At 16.4% G+C, this 19,079-nt stretch overlaps 7 protein-coding genes across 7 annotated transcripts in view; 3 read left to right on the top strand and 4 right to left on the bottom strand.

The window, feature by feature from the left end:
• Positions 1–29: 29 nt before the first annotated feature.
• Positions 30–3,224, top strand: PGAL8A_00245800 (U3 snoRNA-associated small subunit rRNA processing associated protein, putative; the record flags this gene model as incomplete). The annotated part of the gene is made up of 1 exon (XM_028671195.1): positions 30–3,224. The coding sequence occupies one exon, from the start codon at positions 30–32 to the stop codon at positions 3,222–3,224; it is 3,195 nt and encodes a 1,064-aa protein (XP_028527872.1).
• Positions 3,225–3,553: 329 nt separating this feature from the next.
• On the bottom strand, positions 3,554–4,642 carry PGAL8A_00245700 (conserved Plasmodium protein, unknown function; the record flags this gene model as incomplete). Its single annotated transcript, XM_028671194.1, has 1 exon — positions 3,554–4,642. The coding sequence occupies one exon, from the start codon at positions 4,640–4,642 to the stop codon at positions 3,554–3,556; it is 1,089 nt and encodes a 362-aa protein (XP_028527871.1).
• An 818-nt stretch (positions 4,643–5,460) lies between these two features.
• PGAL8A_00245600 (conserved Plasmodium protein, unknown function) lies at positions 5,461–6,156 on the bottom strand (the record flags this gene model as incomplete). The annotated part of the gene is made up of 1 exon (XM_028671193.1): positions 5,461–6,156. The coding sequence occupies one exon, from the start codon at positions 6,154–6,156 to the stop codon at positions 5,461–5,463; it is 696 nt and encodes a 231-aa protein (XP_028527870.1).
• Positions 6,157–7,459: 1,303 nt separating this feature from the next.
• PGAL8A_00245500 (transmembrane protein Tmp21 homologue, putative) lies at positions 7,460–8,104 on the top strand (the record flags this gene model as incomplete). Its single annotated transcript, XM_028671192.1, has 1 exon — positions 7,460–8,104. The coding sequence occupies one exon, from the start codon at positions 7,460–7,462 to the stop codon at positions 8,102–8,104; it is 645 nt and encodes a 214-aa protein (XP_028527869.1).
• Positions 8,105–8,996: 892 nt separating this feature from the next.
• UBA1 (ubiquitin-activating enzyme, putative) lies at positions 8,997–14,195 on the bottom strand (the record flags this gene model as incomplete). The annotated part of the gene is made up of 1 exon (XM_028671191.1): positions 8,997–14,195. The coding sequence occupies one exon, from the start codon at positions 14,193–14,195 to the stop codon at positions 8,997–8,999; it is 5,199 nt and encodes a 1,732-aa protein (XP_028527868.1).
• Positions 14,196–15,999: 1,804 nt separating this feature from the next.
• Positions 16,000–17,841, top strand: PGAL8A_00245300 (conserved Plasmodium protein, unknown function; the record flags this gene model as incomplete). Its single annotated transcript, XM_028671190.1, has 1 exon — positions 16,000–17,841. One exon carries the CDS (start codon positions 16,000–16,002, stop codon positions 17,839–17,841), a length of 1,842 nt encoding a protein of 613 aa, XP_028527867.1.
• Positions 17,842–18,384: 543 nt separating this feature from the next.
• The window catches only part of CPN20 (20 kDa chaperonin, putative), a gene marked incomplete at both ends in the record, with an annotated part of 2,620 nt that continues 1,925 nt past the window's right edge, over positions 18,385–19,079 (bottom strand). The window contains 2 exons of the mRNA XM_028671189.1: positions 18,385–18,762; positions 18,877–18,943. Of these exons, the coding sequence (XP_028527866.1) occupies positions 18,385–18,762; positions 18,877–18,943 (445 nt within the window). The remainder of the gene's footprint in view (positions 18,763–18,876; positions 18,944–19,079) is intronic.

The raw sequence follows: 19,079 nt of genomic DNA, 5'->3' as shown, positions 1-19,079 counted from the left end.
AAAAGAAAAAAAAAAAAAAAAAAAGAAAAATGACTGCAATATATGATAAAGATATTAATGAACCTGGAAATATTTTAAATAATTTATATGGAAGCTGTAATTCAAAAACAAGTGTGAGTTTAGCAGATTTTAACTTTTATGAAACAGAAAAAAAAGAGCTGAACTGTATTCAAATATCACCATGCAAAACATATATGAGTATATCTGATTCTTTTTGTAAAATATATATATATAAAATATTAAAAAATGAATTTCTATATATACAAAAAGTTGATATTTATTGTTCCAGTACAATAAAATCAATAATGTGGATCAGCAAAAAAAATAAAAGAGATCTATTTATGAATAATGAATTTAATGATTATTTATTAGCTATATCAACGTTATGTGGAAGTATAATTTTTTATAATTTAGAAAATAAAAATATAGTCCATAAAATTTTATCAAATGGAAGTATAAGTTGCTGTAAATTAAATAACAGCCTACAATATTTTGGATTAAGTAACTTAAATGGATATTTTTATTTATATAATATATATAAAAATGAAGAAAATACGATTTATAATTGTTTTGATAAATTCTATGAAAATTATAAGGAAAAAAATAATATAAATTTATATTCACAAAATAAAAAGATAAAATTATCAAATGATCTTTCTTCTTATTTAAATGATTATAATAATAATGAAATTATTAACACTGATAAATTTAAAGATAAGAATGATGATTTTATAAATGAAAAAGAAAATAATAATTCATTGGATGTTTTTAATATTTATATTAAAAATAAAATTAAATGCAAGGAAAAATTAGTTTGCATATATTTTATGGATGTATTGAAGAAAAGAAGTTTTTTATTGAAAAAATTAGATGACTTGAAAAAAAAAAAAGACAAAAAGAAAAGAAAAAGTATGTGTAACGTGAACACTGAAGAAAATGAAAATGAAGAGAACAAATGTAATAGCAAAGAAAAATCCATTACGAAAAAAAATAAGGAAAAAAAAAAATTAAAAAAAAAAATCAATTCTATAGAAAAATCATATGATAGTTATAATCATTATGTATTACTAGGTAGTGATAATTCAAAAATATATAAGTATAATTTATCTAATAATAAATGTGTGGGTGAATTTTTAAGTATGAATAAAAATTGTGTTATATGGGATATTATGTATATTTATAAAACAGATGAAGTTGTATGTGTTGATAATAGTGGTTCACTAATTATTTTTGATAATAAATCTTATTCAATTAAGTATCATTTTAATAATCATAATTATAAATCAATATCTTTAACTAAATCATTAAATGAAGAAAGTATATATTCAGCAGGAATAGACCGTTATATAATAAAATATTCATTAACTAATTTAAAAAGCAACAATAATGAGAATAATTTTATTAATAATGAAGATGATTTCATAGAAGGAGATGATTTAAAAAAATTTTTTTTTTTTCATAAAATAAAATTATTTAGGAAATTAAATAACAAATGGTATTTTATTTGTAAACAATCAGCTCATATTTCTGATATAAAAAAAATTATTTGTTTAAATACTAATTATATTTTAAGTATAAGTGACGATTTAACTTTCTGTGTTCATGATGTAAACAAGAGTTGGAAGAAATATTACTCTATAACAGATATTTCAAATAATAAAAATGTTATGTTTTCATCAAATTTAAAGAGTATTTTATGTGTTTATTCAAAGAAAATTAATATATATTATAACAATCATTATATAACAAAAAAAAAAAAAAGTGAAAAAATAAATTATAATGATATTTCTTATGTTAATCCATCCAATTACAAATGTATAGCTAATATTTCTTATGAAGAAAATGAATTCATAAATTCTTGTAGCTTAAATAAAAAATCTAATAAAATAGCATGTATAACTAATAGAAACTTCAGTTTATATCATTTTGATATAGATTCAATCAATATTTTTAATTATGATTTATCCAATATAAACTTTTTTAAAGTTTACGATTTCATATTTTTAAATAGTAATTTAATTATTATTTCTTTAATTAGACAAAATAAGAAGCACAATAATGAAGGTGAAATAAAAGATGAAAATAATAATTTAATTGAAAATTATAAAGAAGATAAAATAGACATACGAAATAAAACACTTATGAAAAATGATGAGAAGTTTCATGTTATTTTTAATAGTAATATAAATGAAAACTTGAATATGTATGAGAATAATTTTAGTTATCATGTCATTATATATAATATTAAAAAAAAAACAATTAAAGAAGATCTAAAAGTTGATAATATTTTATGTAATTTCAAGAAACATAAAAAAGGATTAATAGTATGTTCAGATTATAAGAAAAATATTTATGCATTTTTTAAAAATTCTAAACAATTTTTAAAAAACAGAATAGTTCTAAATAATTTCAATTTGATGGAAGAAAATACTTATCGTAGTTATCTTTTTTATATTGTCATTGAAGATTTTTTTTTTGTTTTCACATTAGAGAATTCTATATATATATACTCCATTAATTTTAATTTAAATAGAATAGACTTTCTTAAAAGAATACACATTGAAAAATACAACTTTAATGAATTTAGTGAAATTACTTTATTAAATTTAAAAACATTTACAAGAATACATAATATAGAAAAAATAAAAGAAAAACAAAAAAATGTAACAATAAAAAAGAAAGACGAAATAACGAAACATAGTTACTTAAAATATAATTATTGTCTAATTTTAAAAAGCCATAATAAAGTAGAATTAGTTGGATTAAATATTTTCGATGATTCTATTATTGATATAAAAATATCGAATGTACATAATTTATTATCACTTAATAATAATACATTTGATCAATATTATTTATCATCATTAAACTTTAAATATAACTTTTTAAATATAAAACAGATGTATTTTCAAGACTTAAATATTTATACTATGATTCAAAATGAAATTAAAAGAAGAAATATAAAAAGTGATATACTAAATTCAAATAATAATGTGAGAAAAATGATCGAACAAACAAAAGATATTCATATAACTTCAGATAAAAATATGTTTGATTTATTTGATCTTTCTTTTAAGAAAATAACAGAATTAAAGAAAAAAAATATAATTAATATTCATTTTTTATATACTAATGAAAATAATATAATTATTTTAATATGTGTTCCAAAAAATATTGATAATAGCCTAATTAATGTAGCTGATACAAAAAAATATGCTTTCTAGTTTTTAATTTATAATTAATTTTTTTTTTTTTTTTTTTTTTCTTTATATATTTAACTCATAATTTTTAATTACATATAAAAATTATTTTTATGTTTTTCCTTTTCTTATTATTTAAAAAAAAAATTTTTATTTTTACAAAAAAATTAAAAAGTTTCTTTACAGCAAAAATAAATATATATATAACATAGGCAATGTTATTTTAAATTATATGTTAATAAAAAGAAAAAAAAAAAAAATTATTTTGAAATATAATATTAAAAAAAACAGAATAAAAAAAAAATGAAAACATTTTCTTTTTTATATTTTTTTTTTAATGTTATATTTTTTTTTTAAACAATATATTTATCTACTAATTTATATGCTTCATTTTCAATAATTCTATTTATCCTATCTTTTAATAAGCCTCTTAAATCATTTTTACTTTTTTCATTTTCTGTTTTTTTTAATGTTTGTAAAATATGATTAAAACTTTTATTTTTTCTAACTTCTTTTTCTAAATAATTAAAAATTTTTCTGTTATTTTTAATAAGTTCATGCATATAATATCTGTATGTGTAAAATGATATAATATAACAATCACTAAATAAACAATTTAAGCTATTGTTATTTTCATCAATTTTAGGAAAATTTTTTATTTTATTTTTTATATATATATATGCTTCTTCTCTATTTGTTAAATTATAGTTGCATTTATTACTAAAATACTTTCTTGCTTCCTTTGGGCAAAAAAAAATTATTTTACATTTAAAAATAGACTGCATAAAATAAACAATAATAGACAAAATTTTTTCTTTTATTCTATTTTTTTCATATTTTTCATTTACTTTTTCTATACCTATAATCCATTCTTTTTTTTTTTTTGAAGAACTATCTTTGAAATTATCAAATTCATTTACATTAATATGTTCGTTATTACTTTCGATTTCATTTTTACTTATGTTTTTATATGAGTTTCCATTGTTAATTATTTCTGAATTTCTATCTTCATTATTTTGTAATCCTTCTTTTGAATCATTTTCTTCTTTGTTTGAATATATTTTAATGAAATTTAAAATTGTTAGAATTTCTCTAATATTAAAACTTAAAGGATTTTCATCTTTATCATAATTATATCTTTTATTTACATTTTCAATGTAATTTTTTTTTTTTTTTGTGTTCATAGAATTTTCATCATAAGAATAAATGTCCTTTTTAATATTAATTAATCCAATTTTTTTAATAATTTTATTTTTAAATAAACAGTAACACAAATTGTTATTACTTATTACTAAGCTTAACACATTAATATCTTTTCCTTTTGTCTTTATATCATTTAAGCAATTTTCTACATTTTTAAAATTATTTATAAATCTCAAATTATTATGTAACCATTTTTTTAAAAATATAGAATTTATTATTTTCTTTTTTATTAAGTTCATAAAAATATATAGAAATATAAAGAAATATATAGAAATATAAAGAAATATAAAGAAATATATAGAAATATTTATTTTCTTATATAGTGAGGTTTATTTAAATTATTATCAATTTTTTAAAAATATGTTTACTTTTAAGGAAGAATTTATTCTTAAAATTTTATTTTCTTTTTTAATAATTGTATCCTTTATTTTTCTACAAAAAATTTTTTTTTTTATTCATAATTTTTGCTCTTTTTAGTAATAATTACATTTTTTTTTTTTTTTTTTTTTTTAATTTCTATAATAAAATATTTAATAATTACTTTTTTTTTCATGAATATAAAAAAATCAACTTTTCAAAAATACATTTTAACAGAAATTGGATATCATATATATAAAATAAAAAAGGTAAAATTATAAATAACAGAAATATATTGAAAAATATATTATCCATTGATTTTTTACCTTTTTAATATTAAAATATATAATATATTTACATGAAATTTCTTCTCATTTTTGAAAGTACAAATATTTTAAACATAATTTCAACGAGTTTTATGCTCTTTTTTTTTTTTTTTTTTTTTAATAATAAATTCCTTGTTTAATTTTAAAAAAAATATATTTATATAAATGAAATGTTAAAAAATAAAAAGAAAAACAAAAAGAAAAATTAATATAAAAAATAAATTTTTTTTTTTTTTTTTTTTTTTTTTTTTTCCCTTAATGGAGAAAAAGTATTTTGTGTAAGTTTTTATATTATTTTATTATTTTTATTTTATTCTTTTAATATATTGCACATTATTATTTTTTCTTTTTATTATATACGTATTTTAATAATATTAACTGTATGAAAACTTAAGTTTTTCATAATCCTGATAAGTTAGACTACAACTTATTCCTTCATATCTTTCCACCTGAATTTTCTCTAAAAGTTCATCGTTTATCTCTCCTTTATAGTTTGCTTTTCTTATTAATTTTCTGATAGTCATTTTGTGGTCAAAGTTATGTTGAAGTGCTACATCTGGAAGAAAAGTAGAAGAATATTTTTTCCTATTTATGGTAAAATTAATTTTTATACCATGTTTTCCGATAATCCAATCATAAATATGATTACATTTTTCAAAATTAAACAAGTAAGTTATAGTTACTTTTAAATAAGGCAAATCCTTTAATGTTATAGGATAAAATCTTGTATCATTAAGAGCACTTTGCAAAGTGTAATAATATAATTGTAATATATCAATATCATTTAAACATCCAATACATCCTTTCAAATCATATAAATCACAATTATACGACCCTAAATCTTTTATATCAATTAATTTCATCCATTTTACAAAAAAAGGAATTTTGACTCCTTTTTTATGTAATTTTTTTAATATAGGTGGAACATAATCAAACTTTTCATTTTTTAATTCATGTTTTAAAATATCAAAACACCATGAACATATTATATCTTTTTTTTCTACTAATTCTGATACAATATCTTCATCATTTAAATTTACATCATCTTCATCTAAATTTGATGAATTCATCTTTGCAATAAAATATATAAATGTAAAAAAAAAGAAAATTTTTATGTCTACCAATTTCTTTATTTTGTAATTTATATATATTTTAATGTAAAAATGTTTTTCTTTACTTAAATTTCATTAATAGAATTATAATAATTTTAGATAAAACATTCTTAAGACATTCTAAAAAAAAAAAAAAAGTACATATGTAAAGGAATTTTTTTTTTTTATTATTCTTCAATTTTTTTTTTTTTTTTTTTATCATTCATGTTTTTGTTAATTTGGTTATTCAAAATTTACACAAATAATGAATCATTTTATTAATTTATTCATTTAGTAATTAACCAATCACACCATTTTCTCTTAAGTGTTATCTTAACATTTTTAAAATAATAATATAAATAAATAAAAAAATATATATATATACTGAGAATACAAAAAAATAAAAAAAAAATAAAAATATTTTTTTTTTTTAATTATTTTTCATATATTATCAAAAAAAAAAAAAAAAAAAAAAAAAAAAAAGNAAAAAAAAAAAAAAAAAAAAAAAAAAAAATAAAGTATGGAAATAAAAATATAAATTTACTTAAAAAGATAAAATATGATTAAAATTAATTTTTATATATATATATATTAAGAAGATATTGAAATTATAAAAATGATGTAAATCATATATTCTATAAATATTAAAAATAATAATAACGATTTTTATTACGTTTTTTTTTTTTTTTTTTTTAATTAAAATATATATTTAGATTAGTTCCTATTAAGAATGCATTATTTAAAAAAATATTTTTATATAAATATTAATTTTTAATATTATTTATTTAATAAATATCTTATTTCTTTATATTTTAAAAAAAAAAAAAATGAAATATCAATAGGAAAATTATTTATATTCCATTAATATTTTTATAAGATTATAAAATGATGAAAAAAAATTCAAAAAATATTTAAATAATATTAAAGGATATATTTATAAAGTGGTATAAAAAAAAAAAAAAAAAAATATAATTTATTAAGAGAAATTAAGATCTAACTAAATAATAGATAGATTTTATATAAATACTATACAAAAAATATTTTATTAATTGATTAAAAATATTGAATGGATATATGTAAGGCATATATATATATAATTATATAGAACAAAGATTTAGTTTTTTTTTTTTTTTGTAAAACTTTTCACATAAGCATAAAAAGAGAAAAATAAAATTTTAAATAGTATATAATAATTATATGTTATATATAAAAATTAAAATTTTTCATTGTGTTTCATAAAAAAAAAACATTTTATTTTTTAATAAACACATTTAAAAAAAAAATGAATAAAACAAATAAGATGATCTTATTTTTATTAATAGTATTTCTTCAAGTTGTATTGATTAATGGTATAGAAATATATATTACATTGAATTCAAATAAATTGAAATGTATAAAAGAAAGAATTAACAAAGATACATTAGTTGTGGGAAAGGTTAAAACAGACAATGAGAGTTACTTAGTTTCACTCTTCATATATGATTCAGATGTAAGTGAAAAAAATTTTAATTATCAACCTAAATTACCTATATTTGAATCTAGAAATGAACATGATATAAAAACAGCGTTCACAACTTTTTTTTCTACTTCTTATTCTTTTTGTTTACAAAATAGATCAAATAAAAATATGAATGTTTATTTAGAAATTAAACATGGAACAGAAGCAAGAGATTATACACGAATAGCAAAAACAGAACATTTAAATAAAGCTTCAATATATTTAAAACAAATTATTGATCAAATGAATAACTTTCATGTAAATCTTAAAAGAATTAAAGCAATGGAAGAAAAAGAAAAAGCGGCAAGTGATAAGTTAAATGATACTTTAATGTGGTTTTCAATTATTAATATAATTATTATTTTTATTGCCGCAATTATACAAGATTTTTATTTTAAAAAATTTTTTACATCTAAAAAAATTATTTAAATGATATTTTTAGAAATTTATTTTTTATTATGTTATTATTTAATAAATACCATACTTTTAATTTTTTTATTATAAAAAATACTCAAGAACATATTTGAATATTCTAAAATTTTTTATTGTTTGTTTCTTTTTTTTTTTTTTTTTTTTATCTTCAAAAATTTTAAATTGTAATATTATATTTAAATTAAAACAGTGAAGATTTTTTTTTAAATTTATTTAATTTTTTGTTATAAATTCTAACTTTTTAATTTTTGTTCAACTTATTTATTATTATTAATATGATCATATATTATACAAAATATATATAATATGAATTCCATTATTAACCTAAACTATGTGTAAATTATTATTAATATATATATATATATATATATATATATATATATATATATATATATATATATATATATATATATATCTTATTTATATAAATGTATAAGTTATAAAAGAAAAAACTAAATATATAGGAAATACAAAATATTTAGAAATTTAAATTGGAACATATATAGAAAATAAAATTGTGTCTATGTTTATGTTAGTATATAAATTATTTTGTATATAAATATATTTTATTTTTTTTTTTTTTTTTTGATTTTAATATTTGATAAACTAAATTTTTATATTTTTTTGAATAATCTATTTTTTAAATAATTAATAAATATTATTTAATTTTTTTTTTTTTTTTTTTTATCATTCAATAGATTCTCAAAAAAATGAACTTAAAAAAAAATTACTAATAAAAACAAATGTTTTAAATTGTAAAAAGAAAAAAAATAAATAAATAAATAAACACAAAAAATGTTAACAAATTAATAATAAAGGCTAAAAAAAAAAAAAAAAAATCTAGAATTATTAAAAATATTTATATATATATATATATATATATATAAAATTAATTATGATTATGTATATTTACTTGAATATCTGGTAAAATAATTTCTTCATCACTTATTTTATCAGTTGCAAAAATGTTTAATATAAAAGTTTTTACTTCATTTTTTTTTTCTATTTTTTCTTCATTTTTAAAAGCATCTAGTAAAATATCATATAAACATTTTCTATTTTTATGCTCTAAAGAATTCATTAGAAATTTTGAATATATAATTTTATCTTTAACACCTACTGTTTGAATATTAACATTAAATAATAATTCTATATAATTTACTAATTCATATAAAGTTATATCATTTTCATTTATATTATTATTAATATTAGAAAAAAATATCATATCTTTTTTAACTTCCCTTATAATTTTTTCTAAATTATTTATATATTCTTTTATATTTTCAAAATATTTTTTTGTATTTAAATAATTTTTTTCTTTATAATTATTTTCTAATATAAAACTAGTATGCTTTTTAATGCCACATATGTTTGTTCTTACATAATCCCAGAATTTTCTATTATCTTCTGCATCTATAGTAATTTTATATAATTTTTTATTTTTTATAAGAGTTATAATGGTATCTATATCTTCTAGTATTATATCAATGCATTTATTATTAATTATATTTAAATCAGTATTTTTATAGTTTATTTTTCTTTTCTCATCAATTATCTTTTGTTCATTTTCATCTATTTTTTTATTATTAGGAAATCTTAATAAATCATTCATTTCTTTATTAAGAAGATCTAAATATTTTTCTATAGTTTTTATTTTACTCTTTGACAAAACACATATTTGATTGTTAATTACATAAGAAGGTAAATCACATAAACCTACATTACAACATGAATCATTTGTATTATTTTTTTTTTTAAATATATCAATATAAATATAATTCCATAATGAAAATTTTATGTTTTTTAATAATGGTATTAAAACATTTTCATACGATAAGGAATCAACAGTATTCAATTGAGATTTGGTTAAAAAGTTATCTTCTAAGTTAATGTATTGGTTATATATAGATTTAGATATATTTTTTAATTTATCATAATCTATATTAAAAAAGTAAAATAAGATTTTGTTATTTCTTTTTGCAATTATCATATTTTTGTAAATACAAATATTAAAGTCTTTAAATTTTTCATAGTTAAGATTGTTATAATTTGAAAAAAGTTCCTTCAAAGAATAAGTTTTTTTTTTAATATTACTATTAAATATTTTGTTTTCATTTATATCTTTATTTAATTTTAAGAAATAGGCTACTTTATAAAATTCAAAAATGACTAAAGAAGAAATCATTGAAACAACAGTTACTATAGAAGGTATGATATTATTAGCTATTTTAAAAAATTCCAAAATATTCAATTTAGAAAAGTTATAATTCTCATTTCTTATATTAGAAATGCTAAAAATAAAATTTATGTCATCCTTATTATTTTGTAAATTATAAATAAGAGGTATAAAAACATGAAATTCCTTATTTTTATGTTCATTTATCTTTTTTTTTTCTTGAATATATTTCAAAGATAAAATAAATATTGGGTTATTAAATAAATTGTAAAATTCTTTTTTAATAGTAGAATAAAAACTTAAATTGGTATTTTTTTTAATAATTGACAAAAAATAAAAAAATTTTTTTAAATCTATATATATGTTATTTTTTTGAACTAAATTTGTTATAGCTTCTTCAAACGATAATTTGTTAGAACTACTGTGTTTATAATAAAAAATATTTTTTATCATATTTGGTTTAATTTCTATTAAATTTTTAAAAACTTTTTTAAAGATTTTTAAAGCACATTTGTAAAATAATAGGTGATTTTTATTTTTTTTATTAAAATATACAGGTTGAGGTGATTTTTCTAAACTTTCAAAATATTTTAAAATTTCTTCTTCATTACTATTTAACAAATTAATAATATTATTTACAAAAATGTTATTCCATAATATATCAATATTTTTCTTCAAATTTAAATTAAAAAATATTTTTGTTAATTTAAAAAAATGAACTAAATTGCTTACATTTTCATATTTACAAAATTCTCCAATAAAATAAACTGGATCATTTAAAAAATTATTCATTTTTATAACATTATCATAAAAATAATTGTTATATACACTTTTACTGAATTCTATAATATGTTTATGATTTTTTGGAAAGGATGTTATCGTACAAGAATTATTTTTTTCTTCATCTACCTCATTATCATTTGTATCACTTGAATACGTTTCACTTGAAAATGGATACACAATTTGACTACTTCCTTTTAATCCTTCTATGCCTGCTTCAATTAATGGTAAAGAATTGATCAAACAAAATTGATCGCAAGTAATTCTAGTCCTTAAATTATCTAAACTTAATATACATATTATTGGATTTTTTTTTTTTTGTTTTTTATCTACATTGTTAACTATATATTTATCGCATAATTTTTTTTCTTTCAGTAAATTATTATTTTCTTTATATTTTCGATTTCCTTTTTTTCTATAATAAAATGAGTGTAATAATAAATCTTTATTTTCTAAAATAGAATCATCCACTTTCATTTTTAAATAAGATGTATTTACATCTTCGTTAATTTTTTTAATATTATTTGAAGCTATTTGACACTTTAATTTTCCTATATCTTCAGTTGTAAATAAGAATTGTCTTGATAAATTAGATTCTTCAATTAAATCGTAATCAACTATTTGAATCATACCACCCCTTTCATAAGTTTCTCTATTTTTAAGTTTTCCTAAATTATTCTCTTTTTCTTTATCCTTTTCTTCTCCTTTTTCTTTATCCTTTTCTTTTTCTTCTCCTTTTTCTTTTCCTTCTTTTTGTTCTCCTTCTTTTTCTTTATCCTTTTCTTTTTCTTCTCCTTCTTTTTCTTTATCCTTTTCTTCTCCTTTTTCTTTCCCTTTCTCTTCTCCTTTTTCTTTTTTTAATTTATATTTTTTTTTTTTAGGATGTGAAGAAACACCAATTATTGCCAAAAGTTTCAAAAATTCACATCCTAAAGCACCTGATCCTACCAATAAAATATTTAAGTCATTTAAAAATTTCTGAAAATTTTTACCAAAAAAATTTAATTGATGCATATATTTTCCATAATATTTTTTTGATATATTTGAAAATTGAAATAAATCTCTTCTATCATAAAAAAATGTTTGATAAATTGGCTGAAATTTATGAGTTAACGCCTTTATAATTTGTTGAGAAGCTAAGGAACCAAAAAAAAAAGAAAATGGAGGTAATTCGATATGAATTGCAGAAGAAAATTGTTTTATTATTTCTTCGTTTATATCTTCTTTTTTTTTTTTACATAAAATCTTAAAATTATTTAAATCATCATCAGAAAAATTTCTGTCTTTTTTATCTTTAATTATTTCATCATAACATAAAAAGCATATTTCTTCGTCACTTATTTCATTATTATTGAAATTTTTAAAGAATAATCTGATTAAATAAGATAATATTTTTCCTCTTTTTTTTTTTTTTTTTTTTAAATTCTTTAAATATTTTTCCATGGATATATAATTCAGTTGGATATTTTCATTAATTTTTCTTATAGTTATATATAATTTATATTTTTGAACAAAATCTCTTAAACTCTGTATATATTTTTTTTCTTTTTCCTTTTTTAAATTATGCAAGAAATAAATATGATAAAAAAGAAGTTTTTTCTCAAAATATTTCATAATTTTAAATGACAATATATAATTCAAAAAATTATTTTTTAATTCTCTTGTAATAGATACTATAATTTTGTTATTTCTTTTGCATATTTTTTTAATATTACATTTCACGTCTATATTTGTTTTTTCATTTTTTAAGTGTAATTTTATCTCATCATTTTCATTTAATTTAATATCATAAAAAGGCAAATAATATAAAACTATATCATTTCCTTGAAATTCCATTTTACTTATTTTATACATTTCGTTATTAGTATTATTTGAAAAAGTAAAATTACCAAAATCAACGAAAATTCTACCAAATAATCCAACAGTATTAACACTTATAAACTTTTTTTTTTTTTTTCTGCATAAATTATTCATGTAAATATTAAAATCCTCTTTTTGGTTTACTAATACTACCACATCATATTCATCAATATTATTATGTATAGTTGTTATAGCTTTTATTTTACAATTATTGTTTAAATTCTGCAATTTTTTTAAACAGGAAACACTTCTTTTTTCTTTATTTATTAGTTTTTTATCACAAAAAAAAAGGTTATCTATATCTTCATAAGATAAAATATTGTTGTCACATATACCTATCTCTCTAACACCACACAAAATTAAATTTTTACATATTTCACTACTAATCCCATTTAATCCAACAATTAGTATTTTTCCATTCCTTATTTTTTTTTCTTCATTATAACCATGAGTATAAATTTGTCTACTATATTTTTTCTCATTTTCTAAAACATCAATATTCATGTTATTTATTTCTTGATTTTCATCATTTTTATAATTTTCATCATTTTTATCATTTTCATCATTTTCATCATTTTCATAATTTTCATAATTTTCATCATTTTCATCACTTTCATCATTTTTATAATTTTCATCATTTTCATCACTTTCATCATTTTTATAATTTTCATCATTTTTATAATTTTCATCATTTTTATAATTTTCATCATTTTCATCATTTTCATAATTTTTATTTCTTTCACTTTTACATGACTGATTATTTTTTTTAATTGTTCTTTTATTTTTACTTAGGGATATATTAATGCTCTTTTTTTTTTGTTCGATTTTTTCATTATTAATCTTATCTAAATCATTTATTTCATTTTTATCATCCAGATTATTTCTTTTATCTTCTAAAGTATTTGTAAGGGAATACGAATTCAAAAAATTGTTAGATCTATTTTCATAATTGTTAAGAACTTTATCATTCTTTCTATTTTTTATATTATCAATAAGATATTTGTATAATGAAAAGTCAATTCTCCCTTTAACCTTTTTACTTTTTAAATTTACGTTTAATAATTTAGATAAGGAATTTCTATTTCTTCTCCTTTTAACATCAAACTTATCTTTTTGAAAATATGTTTCTACACGTAATATATTATTAAGTGAAATAGAACAGTTCTTAACTATTTTATTTCCATTGTAATTTAATATACATGAAATGTATAAATTCTTTTTGCATAAATGAAAAAAAACTAAAATATATAAATATTTATATAAAAAATTCATAGTTTTTATATCATAAAACAACTAAAAAAAAAAAAAAAAAAAATTTGTGAAAGAAGAAAAAAGATTAATAAATTAAGCTGTCTAATATGAGTATGATAAAGTATTCTCAAGTTTTTTTATTCTTTTTTTTATACCTTTACTCATTTTTTCTTTTTATATAAAATTTTTTTTTTATGAATATTTTAGATGTAGAATTTTTCTATCTTCATTAACTAAATAATAATAATTTGATATATATAGATGAGATGTTTATAAAATTATATATTCATTTTTTTTTTTTTTTTTTAAATTTATTTTCATTTTATTTTATGTTGCTTTTTATTCCCCTTTATTTTTATATTTAACAAGATATTTTTCTTTTTTAATTTGTTTATTAGCGTTATTACTTTGCAAATATTATTCTTATAAAAATATAATAAATTCAAAAGTTTAATAAAATTTTTATATACATCAACTTTTCATTTTTTACATTTTCATTAAAAATTGAATTTAATTATTTCTATCATTTTTCTTTGTATTCAGATTTCTTATTGAATGGAATTATTTTTATTATCATATATTATTATGAAAATATTTATTTTATTCTTACCTTTATTTAAACTATCTTCTCTTTTTTTATTTTTTATTATTTCTGTTTTTCTTAAGCATATTTTCATTTATGCTTTTTGTTTCATTATGAATACAATTATAATTATTTCCTTATTTATATATTTTTTTTTTTTTTTTCAGTAATTCAAATTTTATATTATTATACTATCTTATTCATTCTAAATTTTTTTTTATATCCTTTTTTTATATTTTGGAATGATTTTTTTTTTTTTTTTTATTTTCTGTGATTTTCGCCTTTTCTTAGTATTTTATATTATTTTACTATATTTTTTTTTTTTTTTTTTCTTTTCTTTTTTTCTTTTAAATATATTTCTGTTAATTTATTTTTTTTCAGTTTGTAATTATTTTTAAAACTAATTTCTTTTTGTTTTATTATTTATAAATTTTTTTTGAATTTCCTTGAATCATTGCTTTCATATATGTAGTTTTATAACTAAGAGAAGAATGCATGCATAAAATGAAAATATATGTCAAATAATTTTGTCTGAATAATTTGTTTGTAGAATGTTTTTATTGTTACTTAATTAGATTAAATAAAGAAAGCATCTATTTGTTTTTTTTTTTTTTTACATAAAACACATGAATTAATTAAACTTTTTAAAAATATTGAAATAAAAATAAAAGAAAAAATTTTCAATGAATATTTATTAGCATGCTTTTTATTTGTTGTAAAGCAAATATTTTTTTTTTTTTTTTTTTTTTTTTTTTTTTCCTTTTTTTTTTTTAGTTGTTAACAATTTAAAAAAAAAACAAATTAAAACATTATTAAAAAGAAATGTTTTAAAATATTTGTTAATATTTTATATATTTTGTCATATTGTTTTTAATATTTTAAGATAATTTTTCATTTTTTAATATATATACAACATATTTTGATCTTTTTCTTCTCAATATTTTGTATTATTGTTTTTTTCTCTTTAATGTAAATTTTAATCATATATTTATGTAAATTTTTAAGAATTTTTTTTTTTTTAATTTCAAGTTTTTTTAAGTCTTTAAAATAGTCTTATTGGTTCATTAAAATTTTTTAATATTTTTACATTTACATATAAATATATGTAATTGATTTTCTTGTTAATTTTTTATAGATTTTTAACAAAATTTTATTGTTTAAAAAAAAAAAATTAATATTTTTTTATAGTGTTTAATTATTTTTTGTTTAAATTTGTTTAAAGTTAATTTTTTTTTAATAAAAATGAATGATTATCAAGATATTATTTGCTCTTATTGTCATAAAATTATAAGGGGAGTAGCATATAGTCATTTGTTCTGGAGATCTTATAAAATGTGTCTCTCTTGCAAAAATAATTTAAAATCATGCTTTGCATGTGAAAAGAAAATTAAGAAAAATATTTTTAATTCTGTTTGTTGTAGTTGTGGTTCTTTAAATGATAATTTATGTGAGGAATGTAGAAAATTAGCCATAGTATGCTGTAACAAAAATACATCAACTATTATAGGAGAAATTTTATATTTTTTAGATAATTATTTAGATATAAAGATACCTAGAGATTTTATTTTACTTCAGAATATTTATACTTTTAATAAAATTAATTTTAATGAAATGAATCATTGTTGCACTTTCGAATATGATCTTATAAAAAATAACAAAATTGATATTAGTAACTATTATCTTCCATATGAAAAGAGTAAATTAAATAATGAAAATAATTCACAAAGTTATACAATGGAAAACTACTCAAATAAATCATATCATTTATCTGATTCATGCATTTCTAACTTAAAAAATAAAATTTTAATTGATATGAAAGATAAAACAAAAGAAAAAAGTAACATAATCAAAAATTTCTTTAATGAATTAAATATTTTAAAAAAAAAAAAGAAAAATTATGTATATTGCAAAAATGAAACAAAACTAGTACAACCAAATAAGGAAAAATTAAAAAACACAAATAATACAAAAATAATTGTATTAGAGAAAGAAAAATTACCAAATTTGATTAAAGAAGAAGTAACTAATAATTTTATATCTTTTTCAAAAAATAAATCAAATAAAAACGAAAAAAAGGAAAATATACGAAATTCAAGAATTTCAAGCTTATATAATGCAACTTCACCTTTTTTAGAATATTTTAGAAAAAAAAGAGGAATAAGTAAAAGTAGAAAAAAAAGTTGTGATAATATCTTTTCTTCTGTAGATGAAGAAAATAAAGAAGAGATGAATTGTAACAATTTAGAGGAAAATAAAATAATAATGGAAAAATATAACATAAATTTTAAATTATATTTTATGAATAGATATAGGGAAAATGAAATATATGATAGATTATTAAATAATGAATTAAAATATTATGATATATTACATCTTAATAATTTGTTTAAAAACAAATTAAATGAAACAACGGTGGCTTCTTGCGGTTGTGTAACTGTTTCAAAAAAAAAGTTAATTCAAATGCATGAACAAAATAAAGGTTTGTCTAATTATAAATATAAGAATATAAATTTAGAAAAAATCTTTATTGATGGTAAAGAAAAAATTCAATTAATAGATCACTTTTCATTAACAGACTCTCTACCAAAAATATCTTTCTTTTTCTTTATATCTCATGAATTGATGCATACATATATTTGGCTTTTAGAACCAAAAAAATCTAAAAATTTTAGATATATTTATCAAATAGTTAAAAAGTTACATGACAATTCTTTTTTTGTAAAAAAACAAAATGACTATGATTGTCACAAAAATTTGTCTTTTTATTTATCTCCAGAATTAGAAGAAGCTATATGTATTTATGTTTCAATTCAATTTATTCAGAACTTAAAGAATACTATTAATAGTTATTCCAAAGATAATATTTATGAAAAGAAATTAATAAATTATTATATTCAAAAGTATGAGTATAGTAAATCTCTTATGTATGGTATTAATTATAGATCATTAAAAAAAATTATTCATAATTATAAAATTAAAGACATAATTAATATTATCAATGATATATATCTTTCAAAATTTTATCCTATAATTACTTTTGATTTATTAAAAGCTGTTATTTCTTTAATTAATTTTAGATTATAATTTTTTTTATTCATCATTATCAAATCAAAAAAAAAAAAAAAAAAAAAAAAAAAAAAAAAAACTAATATAATAGTTTTATTTCATATTTTCAATTTTTTATTATTTCTAATTCAATTTTACTAATATTATTATATATTTGTATTTTACTTTTTTTTTTTTTTTTTTTTTGCCTCTCTAAGAATGTGCTTTTTTTTTAATTACAATTATTTTAATGCTTTTAATAAGTTTTATAATTTTTTTATTATGTTCATAATTATTAATTTTTTTTAATAATATACTTTTAATTATAATTATTTGAATATTAATAATTTATTTTTTTTTATATATATCATCAGTTTATATAAACAAAAAAATTATTTGAAGTAAAATTATTTTTAAAAATTAGTTCATAAACAAAAATGATAAAATAAATTAAAATTTAAAATAAATTTCTTCTTTATTTAAAAATCTTCCAGTAGATACATTATTGAAAAATTTTTCTTCATATTAAAAGTAAAAATGTACATATATATAAGCAAAGATAAAAGAAAGAAAAACTCATTTTTAATATTTAGCCATTATATATCTAGCTTTTACAAAAGTATATTTTTCATTTTTATATGTAAATTCACAACTTTCATTAGAAAAAGGTGAAAATCTTATATAATCATTTCTTTGTATGTCTATAGGTATTTTCTGATTATTTTCATCATAAATTCCATTTCCAACAGATATAACTAAACCATCATTACTTTTTTCACTATTTTTTGATTCTGGTAAGAATATTAAAGAATCTGAATTAACATTTACATTTATTAATTTTATCAATACACGATCATATAAAGGAATAATATTAAAAGGGTTTATTTCAGTAGAATCTTTTATCTTCCCTAATATCTCTTCATTTGATATTAATAAACATTCTTTATCATTATATTTTATCTAAAAAAAAAAAATATATATATATATATATATATTATTAAGAATAAATTCTTTGTATTTTAATATTTTTGTTTTTCTCATTTCTTTTATAATAAAAAAAAAAAATTATTTTACTTTATTTCCATCACTTGGATTAAAGATTACAGTATCCCCAACTTCAACATCTATTGGTATTCGTTGTCTAAAATAAATAAAAAAAAAAAAAAAAATTTTATAAAGCAAAGTATTATTAATTTAATGTGTTTTATATTAATGTATTTTTAAAAAATATAATTTTGTAATTGTTCTTTTTTTTTTTTTTTTTTATTTCTGTATTT

This window comes from Plasmodium gallinaceum, assembly GCF_900005855.1.
Source record: "Plasmodium gallinaceum strain 8A genome assembly, contig: PGAL8A_v1_76, whole genome shotgun sequence".
Lineage (NCBI taxonomy): Eukaryota > Apicomplexa > Aconoidasida > Haemosporida > Plasmodiidae > Plasmodium > Plasmodium gallinaceum.
The sequence above is the reverse complement of the archived record's forward strand: the minus strand, read 5'-3'. Positions and strand labels throughout refer to the sequence as shown.